Source organism: Loxodonta africana, chromosome 2 (assembly GCF_030014295.1).
Source record: "Loxodonta africana isolate mLoxAfr1 chromosome 2, mLoxAfr1.hap2, whole genome shotgun sequence".
NCBI lineage: Eukaryota > Metazoa > Chordata > Mammalia > Proboscidea > Elephantidae > Loxodonta > Loxodonta africana.
In genome coordinates, this window is record NC_087343.1 from 82,855,207 (window position 1) to 82,873,883 (window position 18,677).

Here is an 18,677-nt window from a genome sequence, read left to right on the forward strand (position 1 = left end):
GATTGCCAGGCCTTTCTTCCGAGGTGCCTCTGGGTAGGCTTGGCCTCCAACCATTCAGTAAGCAGCCTGGCACATTAATCATTTGTACCCCCCAGGGATTCCAAAACTACATTATCATCATCAAATTTAGGAAATTTTACATCAGTAGAATCCTATTATCTAATAATAATCCATATTCAAAATTTGCTAATAACATCCTACATTTATAGTATTTCTTCCTAATCCAGGATCACACATTATATTTAAGTTTTCGGATCTCACCAGTCTTCTTTCACCTGGAGTAGTTCCTCATCCTTTCCTTTCTAAAAGCACTTATGTCATTCTGGCCAGTATTAAAATTAGTTACGGAACACAGAATATGAAAGAAAATAACTCTGGCTAGAACTTTTGTTCTTTACCTCAATTTGCTATGACTGCCCAGACAGAATTTACTGAGCACTTAAAATGTATGAGATCTTACATTAACACTGTATTAATCATTTAAGTCTCACATCTACCCTAGTACAATTATCATCTCCATTTCAAAGGTGAGGAAACTAAGACACAGAGGGTCATGTAACATGTCCAAGGTCACAGATCTAGCAAGTGGCAGATCCAGAATGCAACCCAGGAAACAGGTTCGTAACTATTACATGTTGTGGCCTATGACAGCAGTCCTTCTGAGAGTTTTCTATGATAGGTATCCCTAACAAAAGAGGAGACCACTGCCCAGAGGATCTGAAGGCCTCATCCAAATCAGACCACCCCAGAATAAAATTTCATTAAAATACCAGGTCTAATCTTTTAAAGTATAGCAAAATTTTATTTTACTTCATAACACATCTGTGTTAAAATAAGAGAACAATTTAAATCACTTAACCCTTAATCTAATATTCCAAGTCAAAGGTCTAAGTTGTAGTTTTCTAACTCTTAGGATACTATCTCATAACCTCAATTGCATATGCTCTAATTTGAAAAACACATCATTAAGGTATTATTATTAACAATAAAAAAAAACTTACTTTTTCTGTGAAGGTTTTCAGGTAACTTCATTCTATAAATTCCCATCTCTTTTTAATGTACAGGTAGCCCCCAACTTGTGACAGGATCCCGTTCAGGCAACTTCATCATAAGTCAGTCTAACGTAAGTTGAATACCTTTCTTTTTTTTTTTTTTTTAGTTTTCATTTTTTATCCTCATAAATTCAATCTTTGAAAATCTGCGAGTGAACATCTGAGAATGGTCACATCAGCAAATTATGCACTGCAACGCTGTTACTACGTATTACTAACAAAAAAATGTACAAAAAAAAGCAAATGGTTGTAAGTGCAGTTCGTCATAACTTCAATACATTGTAAGTCGGGGACAACCTGGACTTCCCATCTATAGTCACAATTAAAATCTTTATATGGTTCAAATTAGTGTTTTTCAAACTTCAGAACATGCAGAATACAAAAATAAATATATTGGTGAAACATGGTCCTTTAAGTGATCACGTGCAACCAAGTGATCTTATGTAAGAACACAAAAATTAGGCTCCAAAATTAGTGGCAATATTAAAGATGGGAACCAAATGATCTAAAATATACCTAATTTTTAAGATTATACTTAAATGGAAACAAATTTTTAAAATCTTAGATCACAGTTCAATAAACATTTCTCTAATTGTTTGAGGTGGAGATGACTTTCTCCACAATTCAATTACAAAGTTCCTAAGAATCCAACAGTGCTAGAAAGCAACTAACACTTGTTGGTCGACTAACAGCAGATTCAATACACCAAATCAACACATAAGATGTATTTAACTAAGAAATTTCTCAAATCCCCTTTGTAATGACATAAGGTTATTCAGTACAGGGACCATTCCTTATTCATCTGTGTATTTCCAGGACCCACCACATTGCCTGGCATATCATACAAGCTCAATAACTATCAGCTCAATGAAACATCATAGCACAATGACTAAAAAAATTAAGATATTTCCCATTGAATTGCTACATCTCAGATGTAACTTACTGCTGATGATTATAATTTACTGGATAGCTAGGTCTATAAGGTCACCAGCTACTATGAGGAAACAATACATATGTGTTAGGAAGTTTGCCCCCAAAGTGTTTAACTTGTGAGATTTTTCCAAAAAAGAATTATTTAAAATATTCTTTCTCTTTAGTAATTATTCTCAGATCTCTGTCTACAATCCTTTGGAAAGTTTTTAAAGAATAGGTTAGAGTGCCCCTCTCCCCCAATCCCCCTGCAATTTATTTCTCAGCAACACTTTTATTTACTAAGTAACTATACAGCCAACTTTTAAAGCTGAATTATGAACTCCAGAAACATAGCTAGGGATTTATATTGGCTACACTGAAACACGCGGACCCACAGCTGAGCCAGTAGGCACTGCTATAATTACTCACTATTGGAGAAGGATTTCTTTTTGCGACTGTTATAGCAAAAAGCATAACGATATTAAATCACAGAAGGTTGCAAAACACTAAATTTGTTCCAGTTCTAAGAATCAATCAATATTGACCACAAGAGGCCTATGCTCTGAATAGCTGCAGGTGTACAGAGAAAGCCTACTTTCCCTGAAACCATTCTGTGACCAGAAATGGAAACAGTTAAAGCTCCGTGACTACACCATTCCCTGATCAGTTACCTTCATTCAATGTTACAACACTCCTTGCTGTAAAGCTAATCACAGTAGAGCCCAGTAGGCTGGGAGAACACAGGCAGATCTGTTTAATTAGTTTATCAATACTAGTACATCAAACTTCATGAGTTATTGACTAAACCTTTGATTATCTTTGTACTATAACCACTGATTGCTTAGTAGGTCATTTTTGGTATCATTTGACACCTAATGGCAGATGACGTACAACTCAACTATGCCTAAGGCAGCATATGCTTGTAAAAATAAAATTTTGCATATCATAGTAATGAAATATCAATCAATTCTCTGAACATAAATTTTGAGATGCTTACGTCAGTTTTCCCACAATATTAAAGAATCGGGTATGTCCCCTGCCCCACAAAAAAAAAAAAAGCAAGGTATTTCAAGAACAAAAGAAATCTGGAACAAAATGACTGATAACTATGTTTATAGTTCACATTTTTGTTACCGAAAATTAGGCGGCACAGAATCTGATTGTAAAGGGGAAAAATGAATAAATAAACCTGTTCTTTAAGCTCCATTGTTAATTCTTTGAATAGTATAAACAGCTTTTAATGAACAAAAATTAGTATGAAATGTTTTATTTACAGGAAGACCAGAGGCCCAAATGAAACTAATTTACCATCAATTTCTAAGCACTTGGTCATATCTACCTATATCTAAAACATAAAAAATTTATACCAATAACAGATATTTCCCAAAGCACAGCTAATATCAGATGCAGATAAAGCGTCAAAGACACTAAGGTAGAAAGAGGACGAGGGACTCACCCAACAGGCAGGATGGTGCAAGAAGGGGAATGATTAAAGATGGGTTCTGAAGCCAGGCTACCTGGCTTGAATTCTGGCTCTGCCGCGTATTAGCTGTTTAACCTTGGCCAGGTAACCTGTCTGTGCCACCTTGTTCTCATATGTAAAACACAAATAACCACAGAACCAACCTCACAAGATTATCTGTAAGGATAAAAAGAGTTGATGTTTGTAAGGCACCAAGAACCTATCGCTGTGAGTTGGCAACGACTCATCAGCAATGGTTTTTTGTTTTTTTTTTAAACAGCCTAACAAGGAGCCCTCGTGGCACAAATGGTTAAGTGCTCATCTGCTAACAAAAAGGTTTGTGGTTCACGCTCACCCAGCGACTCTGTGGGAGAAAGACCTGACAGTCTGCCTCTGTAAAGATTACAGCTAAGAAAACTGTATGGGGCAGTTTTACTGAGTCAAAATCAACACCTAATAACAACCACCACCTACCACAGACAGCATTAAAAAAAAAAAAAAAAAAAAAGGCTAATCTATTTCCAATAACACTGAAAACAAGCTTTACCTACACCTCATTTTTCTATGGAAAAATTTGACCTTTTTCAAATTATTTGGACTTTTTTATACCAGAGGCCATAAAACAAATTTACATATCAAATTGGAAGCTTATATAACATGGTCACAAGACATTAAAGAGACAATATGTTTAAAATTATCACCTCAGAATTACACATGGTAACAAGCACATAAATAGTGCTCAATAAATATCTACAAAATTAATGACGTATAAAATTTACAAAACCTCTGAGATTACATGTTCAGCCTAGATTTTTCCCACTAAATTTGAATCTCAGAAAGAATATATGGCTTGTCAAATTATTTAAGTCCAATATTAAATTAATTCAATCTAGTTTATAAGTTGGCAACAAGGGTACAATTGTTTTGATTTGGCTTTACCCAAGTCGATCAAGTCAAAAGTGACTTTATGGTAACTACTCATTTTGGTAGTAAAATTCACCTATCTGCAATATATAATGTAGTAACAGAAAAATGAAGTATACTCAAAAACGGATCTAAAAAGTACGTCAAAGTACATATCTTTAAAATCCTATGATATAAAACATGTTAAGACGACAGGGAAAAAATTCATTTTTATATGGAAATGTGTATTCAGAAATTTCATATTTACTCCACATTTACTATTCCAGATTTTAAATATGTAAATGCAAGATTATTTAGGCTACTAATTTACTTTCTATGGTGAAACGTTTTATTCGAGACTGCCATTGTGTTAAAATAATAGCTAAGATGTTTATTAGACTTTTTAATCACAGTAATATGTTATACAAATGAAGTGTGACCCAGATGATCTGATCCATTTAAACAAAAAATTTAATTGGTATTCTCAGGTTATGGTTATTTTACTGATTCTACTTGCCACATATCTATACATGCTTTTCATTAGAATGTGCCTTATTTAGGCAAGGCCATCGTAGCTCCATAGATACATCCAAACTCCGTGAGGGACTGAATTGCTGGGCTAAGGGCTGTGGGGACCATGGTCTCAGTGAACATCCAGCTCAACTGGCATAAAAGAGTTTATAAAGGATACGTTCTACATTCTACTTTGGTGAGTAGTGTCTGGGGCCTTAAAAGCCTGTGAGCAGCCATCTAGGATACTTCACTGGTCTCACCCCTTTGGGAGCAAGGAAGAATGAAGAAAACTAAAGACATAAGGGAAAGATTAGTTCAAAGGACCACATCTACCACTGCCTCTACTAGACTGAGTCCAGTACAATGAGATGGTGCCTGGCTACCACCACTGACTGCTCTGACAGGGATCACAGTCAAGAGTCTGGGACAGAGCTGCAGAAAAATGTACAACAAAATTCGAACTCAAAAAGAAAGTCTCTGGCCTGACACAGACTGGAGAAACCCTGAGAGTATGCCCCCCGACACCCTTTCAGCTCAGTGAAGAGGCCACTCCTGAGGTTGACTCTTCAGCCAAGGACTGAACAGGCCCATGCAACAAAGCAAGACTAAAGGGGTACACAAGCTCTGGAGTAGGGACTTGAAGGTAGGAGGGAACAGGAAAGCTGGTAATAGGGAACCCAGGGTTGAGAAGGGAGAGTGTTGACATGTTGTAGGGTTGTTAACCAATGTCATACAGCAATGAGTGTACTGTTTGATAAGAAACTAGTTTGTTCTGTAAACCATCATCTAAAGTTCAACAAAAAATTAAAAAAAAAAAAAGAATATGCCTTGTTTTTCAAATTAAATACACTATTAATTATAAAATCCCTAATAATATTTGGCTTACCTCAATACATACTGACTACTAAAGCACTACGAGACTGGTGAGGCACACTAAACTTTAGAGACACTTGACTAAAGTATAATGGCTGATTTAAAGTCAGGACCCAAATGTCATCTTTGGATCTACTTTAACTACAGAATCAGTTGACCTTTGTAACAGAAGCTAGACCTGCTTACTAAGTTTTTTTTTCTCTGTGGTCACCCCGGGGCTGGCATGCATTGTCTCCAGGAATACTGGCATAAATGGTTATTAAATCTTCAGTACAAGACATCCCCAGGAAATGTTCTGCCTTTAGTAAGTTATTCTAACAATCAGTTCTCAGGATATCTGCCTTGTAGTCATCCTGTGACTACACACAGAGCACCCTCAAGAAGATACATTCATACCTCCTGATTTTGCCTTATAACTGGTGTTCTGTAGCAGCCCCACCTTGGATTCATTGGTATTACTTGGGTGGAGCCCATGTTTGCCCTTTCAAATGTTCTTATACTTTCAATGAACCTCTTTATTTTACTTTAAGCAAACTTGAAGTTTTTCCTCTGCGACAGATACTGCTACAAAACTTGATGTATTATTCAGCCATGGAGAAATAAAATTCTAATACATGCTATGACATGGATTAACCTTGAAAACATTAGGCTGACTGAGTCAGACACAAAAGGACAAATATTGTATGATCCCACTTCAATGAAGTATCTAGAATAGACAAATGCACAGGGACAGTGTTCAACAGTGGTTAGCAGGAAGGAATGAATATTACTGCTGAAGGGGTACTGAGTTTCTGTTTGGGGCAATTTAAAAATTTTGGAAATGGATAGTGTGATGGTTAAGGTTGTGTGTCAACTTGGCTGGGCCATAATTCTCAGTGGTAATGTAATTACGTAGTTTCACAGTTATGTAATTATGTAATTTGGCAGTTACGTAATGATGTACTCATTCTCCATTTTGTGATTTCATATAATCATTCTCCATTTTGTGATCTGATGTAAGCAGCCTATCAGTTGAAAAGAAGTTTCCTTGGGGGTGAGGTCTGGATCCGATATATATGGACGTTCTAGAAAAGCTCACTTCCTTGCTTTGGATCCTGCATCCAGCTCATTATCAACTGACTTCTGGTTCTTGGGACTTGAACCAGTGGCTTGCCATGTTACCTGCCGATCTTGGATTCATCTGCCTCTACAGCACGAGCCAGTGGCCTGCCATCTGACCTGCTGATCTTGGGTTTGTCAGGCCCTACAGCTACATGAGTCAGGAAAAGTCTCCAGCCTGACACCTGACCCAAGGACTTGGAACTTGCCAGCCTCTACAACTGTGTGAGCCATTTTCTTGAGATAAATACATATATATGAAACCCTGGCAGTGTAGTGGTTAAGAGCTTGGCTTAGGTCAGGCGCACTTTACCCTTCAAGGTGACATCTTTGCTTTCCAACACTTTAAAGAGGTTTTTTGCAGCAGATCTGCCCAATGTAGTGCATCTTTTGATTTCCTGACTGCAGCTTCCGTGGGTGTCGATTGTGGATACAAGTAAAATGAAATCCTTGACAACTTCAATCTTTTCTCCATTTATCATTAAGGGGCTTATTGGTCCAACTGTGAGGATTTTTGTTTTATGTTGAGGTGTAATCCATATTGAAGGCTGTGGTCTTTGATCTTCATCAATCAGTAAGTGCTTCAAGTCCTCTTCACTTTCAGCAAGCAAGGTTGTGTCATCTGCATAATGCAGGTTGTTAATAAGTCATCCTCCAATCCTGATGCCCCGTTCTTCTTCATATAGTTCAGCTTCTTGGATTATTTGCTCAGCATACAGGTTGAATAGGTATGGTGAAAGGATACAACCATGACGCACACCTTTCCTGACTTTAAGCCACACAGTATCCCCTTGTTCTATTCAAACAACTGCCTCTTGATCTATGTAAAGGTTCCTCGTGAGCACAATTAAGTGTTCTGGAAATCCCATTCTTTGCAATGTTATCCATAATTTGTTATGATCCACACAGTCGAATGCCTTTCCATGGTCAATAAAACACAGGTAAACGTCCTTCTGGTATCCTCTGTGTTCAGCCAGCATCCATCTGACATCAGCAATGATATCCCTGGTTCCACGTCCTCTTTCTGAATCCTGCCTGAATTTCTGGCAGTTCCCTGTTGATATACTGTTGCAGCTGCTTTTGAATGATCTTCAGCAAAATTTTGCTTGCATGTGATATTAATGATATTGTTTAATAATTTCCACATTCGGTTGGATCACCCTTCGTAGAATAGGCATAAATATGGATCTCTTCCAGTCAGTTGGCCAGGTAGCTGTCTTCCAAATTTCTTGGCACAGCCGAGTTAGCACTTCCAGTGCTGCACCCGTTTGATAAAACATCTCAATTAATATTCCATCAATTCCTGGAGCCTTGTTCTTCGCCAATGCCTCCAGGGCAGCTTGGACTTCCTCCCTCTGTACCATTCGTTCCTGATCATAAGTTACCTCTTCAAATGGTTAAGCGTCAACTAATACTTTTTGGTATAATGAATCTGTGCCTTCCTTCTTCCTTCTTTTGATGCTTCCTGTGTTGTTTATTTAATATTTTCCCCATAGAACCCTTCACTATTGCAACTCAAGGCTTGAATATTTTCTTCAGTTTTTTCAGCTTGAGAAACACTGAACGTGTTCTTCCCTTTTGGTTTTCTATCTCCAGCTCTTTGTACATGTCATTCGAATACTTTAACTTCTTGAGCTGCCCTTTGAAATCTTCTGTTCAGTTCTTTTACTTCATCATTTCTTCCTTTTGCTTTAGCTGCTTGACATTTGAGAGCAAGTTTCAGAGTCTTTTCTGACATTCATCTTGGTCTTTTCTTTCTTTCCTGTCTTTTCAATGACCTCTTGCTTTATTCGTGTACGATGCCCGTGATGTCATTTCACTACTCATCTGGTCTTCGGTCATTAGTGTTCAACGCATCAAATCTATTCTTGAGATAGTCTCTAAATTCAGGTGGGATATATTCAAGGTTGTATTTTGGCTCTCGTGGACTTGCTCTGATTTTCTTCAGTTTCATCTTGAACTTGCATATAATCAATTGATAGTCTGTTCCACAGTTGGCCCCTGGCCTTGTTCTGACTGATAATACTGAGCTTTTCCATCGTATCTTTCCACAGATGTAGTCGATTTGATTTCTGTGTATTTCATCTGGAGAGGTCCATGTGTACAGATGGCCGTTTATGTTGGTGAAAAAGGTATTTGCAATGAAGAAGTCGTTGGTCTCACAAAATTCTATCATTCGCTCTCTGGCATTGTTTCCATCATCAAAGCCGTATTTTCCAATTAGCAATCCTTTTTCTTTGTTTCCAACTTTCACATCCCAATCACCAATAATCATCCATGCGTCCCAATTGCATGTTCAATCAATTTCAGACTACAGAAGCTAATAAAAATCTTCAATTTCTTCATCTTTGGCCTTAGTGGTTGGTGCGTAAATTTGAATAACAGTCGTATTAACTGTGTAGGCGTATGGATATTATCCTATCACCGACAGCGTTGTACTTCAGGATAGATCTTGAAATGTTCTTTTTGACAATGAATGCAACACCATTCCTCTTCAAGGTTTCATTCCCAGCATAGTAGACTATATGACTGTCTGATTCAAAATGGTCAATATCAGTCCATTTCAGCTCACTGATGCCTAGGATATCAATGTTTATGAGTTCCATTTCATTTTTGATGATTTCCAATTTTCCTAGATTCATACTTCGTACATTCCACACTCTGGTTACTAATGGATGCTTGCAGCTGTTTCTTCTCATCTTAAGCCTTGCCACATCAGCAAATGAAGGTCCCAAAAGCTTGACTCCATCCACGTCATTAAGGTCGACTCTACTTTGAAGAGGCAGTTCTTCCCCAGTTGTCTTCTGAGTGCCTTGCAACCTAAGGGGCTTATCTTCTGGCGCTAAAACAGATAATGTTCTGCTGCTATTCATAAGGTTTTTACTGGCTAATTCTTCTCAGAAGTAGACTGCCAGGTCCTTCTTCCTAGTCTGTCTTAGCCTGGAAGCTCAGCTGAAACCTGTCCTCCATGGGTGACCTTGCTGGTATCTGAGTATCGGTGGCATAGCTTCCAGCATCACAGCGACAAACAAGTCCCCACAATATGACAAGCTGACAGACATGTGGGGGCTTGGTTTTATATATATATACACACACACACACACACATATATATATATATACATATACACACACACACACTTCACTGGATTTGCTTCTCTAGAGAACCCAGCTTAAGAGAGATATTGACGATGATAGCACAACATGGTGGATGTAATTAATGCCACCAAATTGGACATTTCAAAATGGTTAAAATGGCAAACTTTTTGTTATATATATTTCACCACAATAAAATTTCAAAAAATAGTCCGAAAGCCATTGGGAGAAGTCTCAAGGTTCCTCCCAGCAACCTGACACTATTACTACTATCAATCCTCCTACAAAGCCTTACCTGATCATCACATGATTATCACTCGAAAATACCTTTAAATTACGCTCAAATTATCCCTCCTTGCTCTCTCTCACTCTCTCAGGTTGTCATCATAACCAATATCTCAAACTCTAAAATTGTTCTCACTTTCTACCCTTTTTAACCCTCAGTTTCCCACTTCCACTGAACCTGCTTTTTCCTCTTCTGCATGTATAATACATTTATTCCTACCAATTGCCCAATCTGTCAAACCCATTTCTCAATTTTCTCAACCTCTCTACACCGTTCCACCTGTTTCTATAACACGACACCATCCTGATGCCTTCACTGAGTCACCTCCCTCCTGTACCAATAATGCAGGTAGCTGCAAGGACTTTCTTCTTGCCTCTACCTGTTCTCTCTCTGCAATCACGTTCACTTTCACAGCTTCAACTCTGCAAATGGCTCTCAATCCTAAATCTCTTGACTTAATCTCCAAACTAAAAACATCAAACTACCATTCCAACTGATACCAAGGTAACTCCAAATGGATGTCCCACCTTTCCAAATTCAATGTGTAAAATCAATACTGAAGAATGCACAGAAAAAGATAGCTGAAAGTATGTAAGTGCATAGACCTGCACAATATAAAAACCATGTGTGCCATATTTTTATGCAAATAATGTGCACCTTTTACATTTGTTAGCCTGTTGTGCCCTCCCTCCTCAAGATATCTTTGTAAGCACGCTATGCTAACTTTTTTTTACAGCAACGTGTGCAAGAGGATTGGCATGGGGGTGCTTATGAGGGTGCCTCACGGGGAGGGTACTGCCAGCAAACATACACAGAAGGCACACATTATTTGCATAAAGATACAGTGGACCCTTGGTATCTTTTTTAATACACAAATATAATAGTAACCTAGATCTCATAATCAGAGCCCTAGTGGCACAGTGGTTAAGAGCTCAACTGCTAACCAAAAGGTCAGCAGTTAGAATCTACCGGCTGCTCCCTGGAAACCTTATGGGACAGTTCTACTCTGTCCTATAGGGTCACTATGAGTCAGAACTGACTCGACAGCAACGGATTTAGGTCTCATAAAGGAGCATGGTGGCATAATGTTTAAGTGCTCAGCTGCTAACTGAAAGGTTAGTGGTTCAAACCTACCAGAGACTCCAGGGGAGATAAGACCTGACAATCTGCTCCCATAATGATTAAAAAATAATAATAATAATGATTACAGCCTACAAAACCCCTATGGGCAGTTCTACTCTGTCATATAGGGTTACTATGAGTCAGAATTGACTCGATGGCGCACAACAACAACAAAAGACTTGACAGGTTAAGTATCAAGTTAGTTAATTTGTGTAAAGGGCTTAGAACAATGCCTGAAAAACAATGAACACTATAGAAGTATACTAAGATACAATATTCAATATTATACATGAATGCTATCCATATTATCATTAATACATAATGTATATACAATACACATTCGTATTATACACTTGATATATTTCATGATTTGGGGCTGGACATCCCAATATGTCAAAGAAAGGAACAAATTCACTTGTGTCTGAAATAAATAAGAGAATGTTAGCCAGTGCAGTACTGGATGGAAAGATAAATAAGGTACTGAAGATAGGGTTATTTTAGGCTCTTGGAGAAATAGTGCTATGTTAAACTCACTGCACCAATGCCAAACTAGTTATCATTTCCAATCATACTGCATGCTAAAGGAGGAGGACTACTCTTCTGCACTGGTCATTTATACTGATCTAGCACATTTCCTAGGCAAAGCCTTAGCAAGAGGAATGTAAATTAGGTTTATGCCAAAATATCATGCTTTCTAAGTGTTTTTCTCTAGTTAAGTCTGCTGACCAGGGTGCTTTAGATATTTAATACCATCACACAAAATAAAGCAACTTCACTAACAAAAAATGACCAAACCATGGAACATACGGAATATACAATCAAAATTACATAAGCAGCTTTCCCCTGAAATAAGGCACCTAGTCCGCTTGCTCTCTCTCTCAAGCTGTCATAACCATGATCTCATGGCTCAAGGTTCCTGTTATTTGTTCATTTGTTTTGTCATCTACCGACTAAATGCAGACAAATAGTAGCAGTAACACGTTTTTAAATTTTATTAAAAAAAGGGGGGGGGGGCTTTAAATTGAGAAAATTCTATCAATTAACCAAGCTTCGTCTATGATGTGAAGGGTGCGGGAATATAACTTCAGTACCAGATTGCAGAAAACTGCATTTTACTGAGATATGTTCATTCAATCCACATATACACGCTGAGTGCTTAGTACATATCAAGAATAGTATGAGAACTCTGGGAAATACTCCTGGGTTTAGTCTTGTTGTTGTTGTTGTTAGGTGCCACCAAGTCAGTTCTGACTCATAGCGATGCTGTGCACAGCGGAACGGAACACTGCCCGGTCCATCCTCACAATAGTTGCTATCCTTGAGCCCATTACTACAGCCACCGTGTCAATCCATCTCGTTGAGGGTCTTCCTCTTTTTCGCTGACCCTCTACTTTACAAAGCATAATATCCTTCTCCAGGGACTGATACCCTCCTAGCTTAGTCCTAGCAATGCCAAAAAGCCCCAAATCATTAAGGTCTGGGATATACTTGACTAGGCCTGTTTCACTAGACATATAATTAGCTTAAAATTAAATGCCTAGACCAGAATTTTAAGTAAACTGGCCTGGAGAAACAGGTGAAAACTCAACAAGTTTACTGTCATTCACCCAAGTGAATTAATCTCAATTTATGCTTTTTACATTCCTGACCAAAAATCCAAAGCTAGGATTATGTCTACTTTTTGTTCTATTTTACCTACATTTAAGACTATGGATATTTTTATTAAAACAAAAATCTAATGATACTCAAGTATCTTACGTTGCCTTTGAAAGTAACTGAAAACTGTATGATTCTTCTACAACAAAAGGAATTACGAATCAAAATGTACCTCAATATTTTTACTGGCCACGTTCTTTACAACAGCAGGAAACAGTTCTGATGCATTTTTCCCTTTTGCCATCATCTGAAAAATAAAAGTATAATATTAGGGCTGAATCTTTTTTTTTTAATTAGTAATTTGAAAACACAACAGATATTCTGGGAAATTCTACATACATTAAATATATACAAGGTTGGATCAACAAGGAAGCTGTGGAATTAAGTAGCCTTACTCTTTATATACCACTTACATCAACCTTTAGGTGGAAAGAACAAAAACTCTCCTGTGTACCGATATAAATACACAAGTACACAGACATACTAAGGGATAAATATAAAGTAATTTCAGATATACGTTAAAATATTTACAATAGTTTTCTCCGGCTAACAGGATTACAAATACCTTTTTAAACATCTGTGCTGTTTATTTTTCAAGTTTCTTCCGTTAAAGAAGTGCTGCATTTGCAATAGGGAGAGAAATAAATGTTATTTTGAACAAACCAATTTTCCCTTTGCTTTCTTTTCACAGGTTCCCCTATTCCTTTAACCATCTGTTTTCAAAAATTCCCTTCACTGAGTCCTCTTCCTCTGCTCCCTAAGGTTCTGTGCACCATCTTTTCAGGCTACACTGTTCTATAATCTCTGAAACTGCTAAGACTTCCTTTATCCTTACGAATAACCTTCATCTCTATGGGGATCAATTTCCCAAACTGTAGTCCTAAACTCAATTCTCTGCACTAGGTCCACGTCTCTAACTAGCTATCACTGGATGTCTCTTTCACCCCAAAATTGTCATGTCTAAAACCAAACTCATCTTTCACGCTGAAATGATTTTCATATTAGAATTTCCTATTTCTACGAACTCTCTCAGATACCAGAAACCACAGAAATATTGTGGATTCTTCTCATATCTAAACAGTAACTACAAAACAAAGCCAGATGCCACAGAGTTGATTTAACTCACAGCGACCCCATGTGTTCCAAAGTAGAATGGTGTCTCATAGAGTTTTCATGGCTATGACCTTTTGGAAAAAAGATTGCCAGGCCTTTCTTCCAAGGTGCCTCTGGGTGGGTTTGAACCACCCAACCTTTCAGTTGGCAGTCCAGAGCTTAACCATTTGAGCCAATGTTGTTGTGTGCTGTTGAGTGAACTTTGACTCACAGCAACCCTATATGACAGAATTGTCCCACAGGGTTTCCTAGGCTGTAATCTTTATGGGAGCAGATCACCAGGTCTTTTCTCAGATGGAGCCACTGGTGGGTTCGAACCACCAACTTCTCAGATAGCAGCCAAGCACTGAACCACTGCACCACCAGAGCTCCTTAAACAGTAACCAGGTACCATTATTTCTTACCTGGTCCACTCACATTAATCCCTTCTCATTGCTGCTATCCGAGCATAGGTAAATAACATCACCATAGGGCTTTTCTAACAGTCTCCTTCTTCTATCTATAATGTGCATCACTGAAATTTAATATGCTTAAAGCACTAGCTTGCATATGTCAGCCCTCCTTAAGGATTTCAAAGGCTCCTGACTGCCTAGAGTCCAAACTATTGGACTTAATATTCAAATGCCCTCATAATTTAAAACTCGCATCCCTCTTTAAGCTCATCAACCATTATTCTTCTACACCAATACTACTAGACAAGTACACTGATCAACTCACCACCACGTCATGCCTTTGCTCATATGATGCCTCCAATCAAATTCTTTCCACTTTTCTAAGTTCTACCCTTCAATTTAGAGCATCCTCAAATTCTACTCATTCTCCTTTGTTAGAGCCATCTCCTAACACCACTGTGGCATCCTAATCCTAATTTCCTCTAGAATTTCTTTTTTGTGTGTGCTTTAAGTGAAAGTTTACAAATCAAGTCAGTCTCTCATACAAAAACTTATACACACCTTGCCATGTACTCCTACGTGCTCTCCCCCTAATGAGACAGCAAACTCCTCCTCTCCACCCTGCATTCCCTGAGTCCATTCAACCAGCTCCTATCCCCCTCTGCCTTCTCATCTCGCCTCCAGACAGGAGTTGCCCACATAGTCTCATGTCTCTACTCCAGCCAAGAAGCTCACTCCTCACCAGTATCATTTTTTGTCTTATAGTCCAGTCCAACCCCTGTCTGCAGAGTTGGCTTTGGGAGTGGTTCTTGTCTTGAGCTAACAAAGCATCCGGGGACCATGACCTCTGCCTGCGGTCCCTCTAGTCTCAGTCAGACCATTAAAAAAGTCTGCTCTTTTTATGAGAATTTGGGGTCTACATCCCACTGCTCTCCTGCTCCATCAGGTCTACATCCCATTGCTCTCCTGTTCCCTGTCAGGGCAGTCATCGGTGGTAGCCAGGCACCATCTAGTTCTTCTGGTCTCAGGCTGTTGTAGTCTCTGGTTTATTTGGCACTTTTTGTCTCTTGGGCTCATCTTCACCCTATATCTTTGGTGTTCCTTCATTCTTCTTTGCTCCAGGTGAGTTGAGACCAATTGATGCCTCTTAGATGGCCACTTGCTAGCGTTAAAGACCCCAGACGCCACTCACCAAAGTGGGATGCAGAACGTTTTCTTAATATATTTTATTATGCCAATTGACCTAGATGTCCCCTGAAACCGTGGTTCCCAAACCCCCGTCCCTGCTACTCTGGCCTTCGAAGTATTTGGTTTATTCAGGAAACTTCTTTGCTTTTGGTTTAGTCCAGTTGTGCTGACCTTTCCTGTACTGTGTGTTGTCTTTCCCTGCACCTAAAATAGTTCTTGTCTACCATCTCATTAGCAAATACCCCTCTCCCTCCCTCCCCACCCTCATAACCATCAAAGAATATTTTCTCATGTGTTTAAATTTGTTCTTGAGTCCTTATAATAGTGGTCTCATACAATATTTTTTCTTTTGCAACTAATTCCACTCAGCATAACGCCTTCCACCTACAGAATTTTTTAACCTCTATTTTTCCATTGGAATTTCCTATGTGCTATCTTGTATTTCTATATATTTCAATTTTATGTCTTCATTCCTATTTCCTTCATCCCTGTTCCCAGAATATACCTTTATGTCTTTTAATAGTTCAGACCTTGATAACTAAAAGTAAAGCTCAAACTACAGGATAATTTTTGAGAAAGGGATTCTTTATGAATCAAACACCACATTAAAAAAAAAAAATTACCTAGAAAAGATAAAGGTATTATCTTTATTAATTTACGACAAATTTTATATAAATACTACGTGATAATGCACTGTAATCCCAGTTAGCAATTTCTCAGACTTTTCTACCTAATGATAGCTTTAAAATTATTTCCAATTTAAGCTACTCTTTTTAAATAAATTCTGTTTCCTTATCTGTGACATTCTTTTGAATATTTTGTAAAACCTTCTGCGTACTACAGAAGGTTCACAGAATACTGTACCTAAAATATCTTTATATGATTTATACACTTCTTTCAATTTTTTCATCCGTAAAGTAAGAAAAAATCCAAACCAAATTCACTGCCGTTGAGTCGATTTTTACTTCATAGTAACTCTGTCAGACAGTGTAGAACTTTCCCATAGGATATCCAAGTCTCTAAATCTTAATAGAAGCAAACTATCACATCTTTCTCCTATGGAGCGGCTGGTGGGTTCAAACCACTAAACTTTCAGTTAGCAGCCAAGTGCTTAACCACTGTACCACCAGGGTTCCTCCCAAAGTAAGAATACCCAAAACCAAACCCACAGCGGTGGAGTTGGAATTCAAACTCATAGCAACTCCATAGGGTTTCCAACGCTGTAAATCTTTACAGAAGCAGATTGCCACATCTTTCCCCCCCAGAGCCCCTGGTGGTTTCGAACCCCTGACCTTTCAGTTAGCAGTTGATTGCTTTACCCACTGAGCAACTAGGGCTCCTCCACTCCTCCAAGGACTGGAAATAATCAAGTCTTTACTATTTTAAGCTAAAAGAATAGTTGTTACAAGTTCACCAATCATATAATGAAATAAAGATTAATTTTAAAAGCAGTTATTTTAATGAAGCAGTATATCTGAAATTCTCCTTAGCTCACCACAGCTCAACAATCCAAGGTAAAACCATGGACATCTGCTACAAACACTAGGAAAATATTTCTCAGAAACATCAAGTAAAGTAATATATGCATGTTTCAACTTCAGTCCTGCTGTGTAATAATGTAAGAATTTGAACTTGGTAGCTTCTCTCCCCTAAGGATACTTTGATATACATGAGACTTTATTCAACGAGTGCAACAGTGAAGACATTACCCCACGATTCTTAAGAAGCCTTAGATATTACCAAAGAAATATAATAAAATGAACTGTGACTATCATTATGGCTTCTTACCGTTAGCTATTCCTGAGAAGATTCTCTGCTGAATCACAGGACTACTGGCGGTGAAAGATAGGCCAGCATTTTGGTATATTTCAGAATATAATATGGAAAAGCAAACACATAACATTTAAGATCCTGGAGCTTACAACTTAGAAATGTGTAAAGGTTGTTAGCTACGAAGCAAAGACCTTAAAACTATACTGTGATCTTAAGAGGTGATAACATCCCACACTCAAGGCTCACTGATCCCAAATTATAAAGAGGAATTGAAATTTTTCAAACTACATAAAAAAAAAGACAAAAAATTTTGAGGCCAGCATTAAAACTCTGCTGACTGATCTCCAGTAAACTACTTCTACTCAAAAGATGTTTTAATACACACACACACACACCCACACACACATTAGAACACGAAGTTTTTAAAACGAATTTAAAAGCTTCCAGAAAAGGAAAACGTCACTAATTAAAAATCAAATTTAAAAAACAGACAAAAGTAATGGAGAACAAATACCTTCTGTGAGAGCAGGCTTAAAAAACAATTTCAAGCAAAATTAAGTTAACTATTAATGTTTAATTAAAAAAAAGGACATTTCTTGTTGTTAGGCACCGTCGAGTCAGTTCCAACTCATAGCAACCCTGTGTACCACAGAACGAAACACTGTCCCGTCCTGCACCATCCTCACCATCACTGTTATGCTTAAGCCCATTGCCACAGACACTATGTCAATCTATCTTGTTAAGGGTCTTCCTCTTTTTCGCTGACCCTGTACTCTACCAAGCATGATGTGTTTCTCCAGGGACTGATCCCTCCTGACAACATGTCCAAGTATGTAAGACGTAGTCTCGCCATCCTTGCTTCTAAGGAGCATTCCGGTTGTACTTCTTCTGAGACAGATTTGTTCGTTCTTTTGGCAGTCCACAGTATAGTCAATATTCTTCGCCAACACCGCAATTCAAAGGCATCAATTGTTCTTCAGTCTTCCTTATTCATTGCCCAGCTTTCACATGCATAAGATGCAGTTGAAAATACCATGGGTTAGGTAAGGCACACCTTAGTCTTCAAGGTGACATCTTTGCTTTTCAACACTTTAAAGAGGTTTCATAGCGGATTTGTCTGACGTGGTGGGTCTCTTGATTTCTTGCCCTCTGCGTCCATGGGTATGGATTGTGGATCCAAGTAAAATGAAATCCTTGACAACTTCAATCTTTTCTCCGTTTATCATGATGTTGCTTATT

At 38.1% G+C, this 18,677-nt stretch overlaps 1 protein-coding gene across 3 annotated transcripts in view; it reads right to left on the bottom strand.

Moving 5' to 3' along the window:
- The window catches only part of AP3B1 (adaptor related protein complex 3 subunit beta 1), a 278,558-nt gene that overhangs the window by 204,869 nt on the left and 55,012 nt on the right, over positions 1–18,677 (bottom strand). For 2 of the 3 annotated variants that reach the window (XM_003408109.4, XM_064273482.1), the window contains exon 3: positions 13,145–13,219. In XM_003408109.4, the coding sequence (XP_003408157.2) occupies positions 13,145–13,219 (75 nt within the window). Of the gene's footprint in view, positions 1–1,001; positions 1,115–13,144; positions 13,220–18,677 lie in introns of those variants that run through there. The other variant, XM_064273483.1, reaches the window with a different exon arrangement.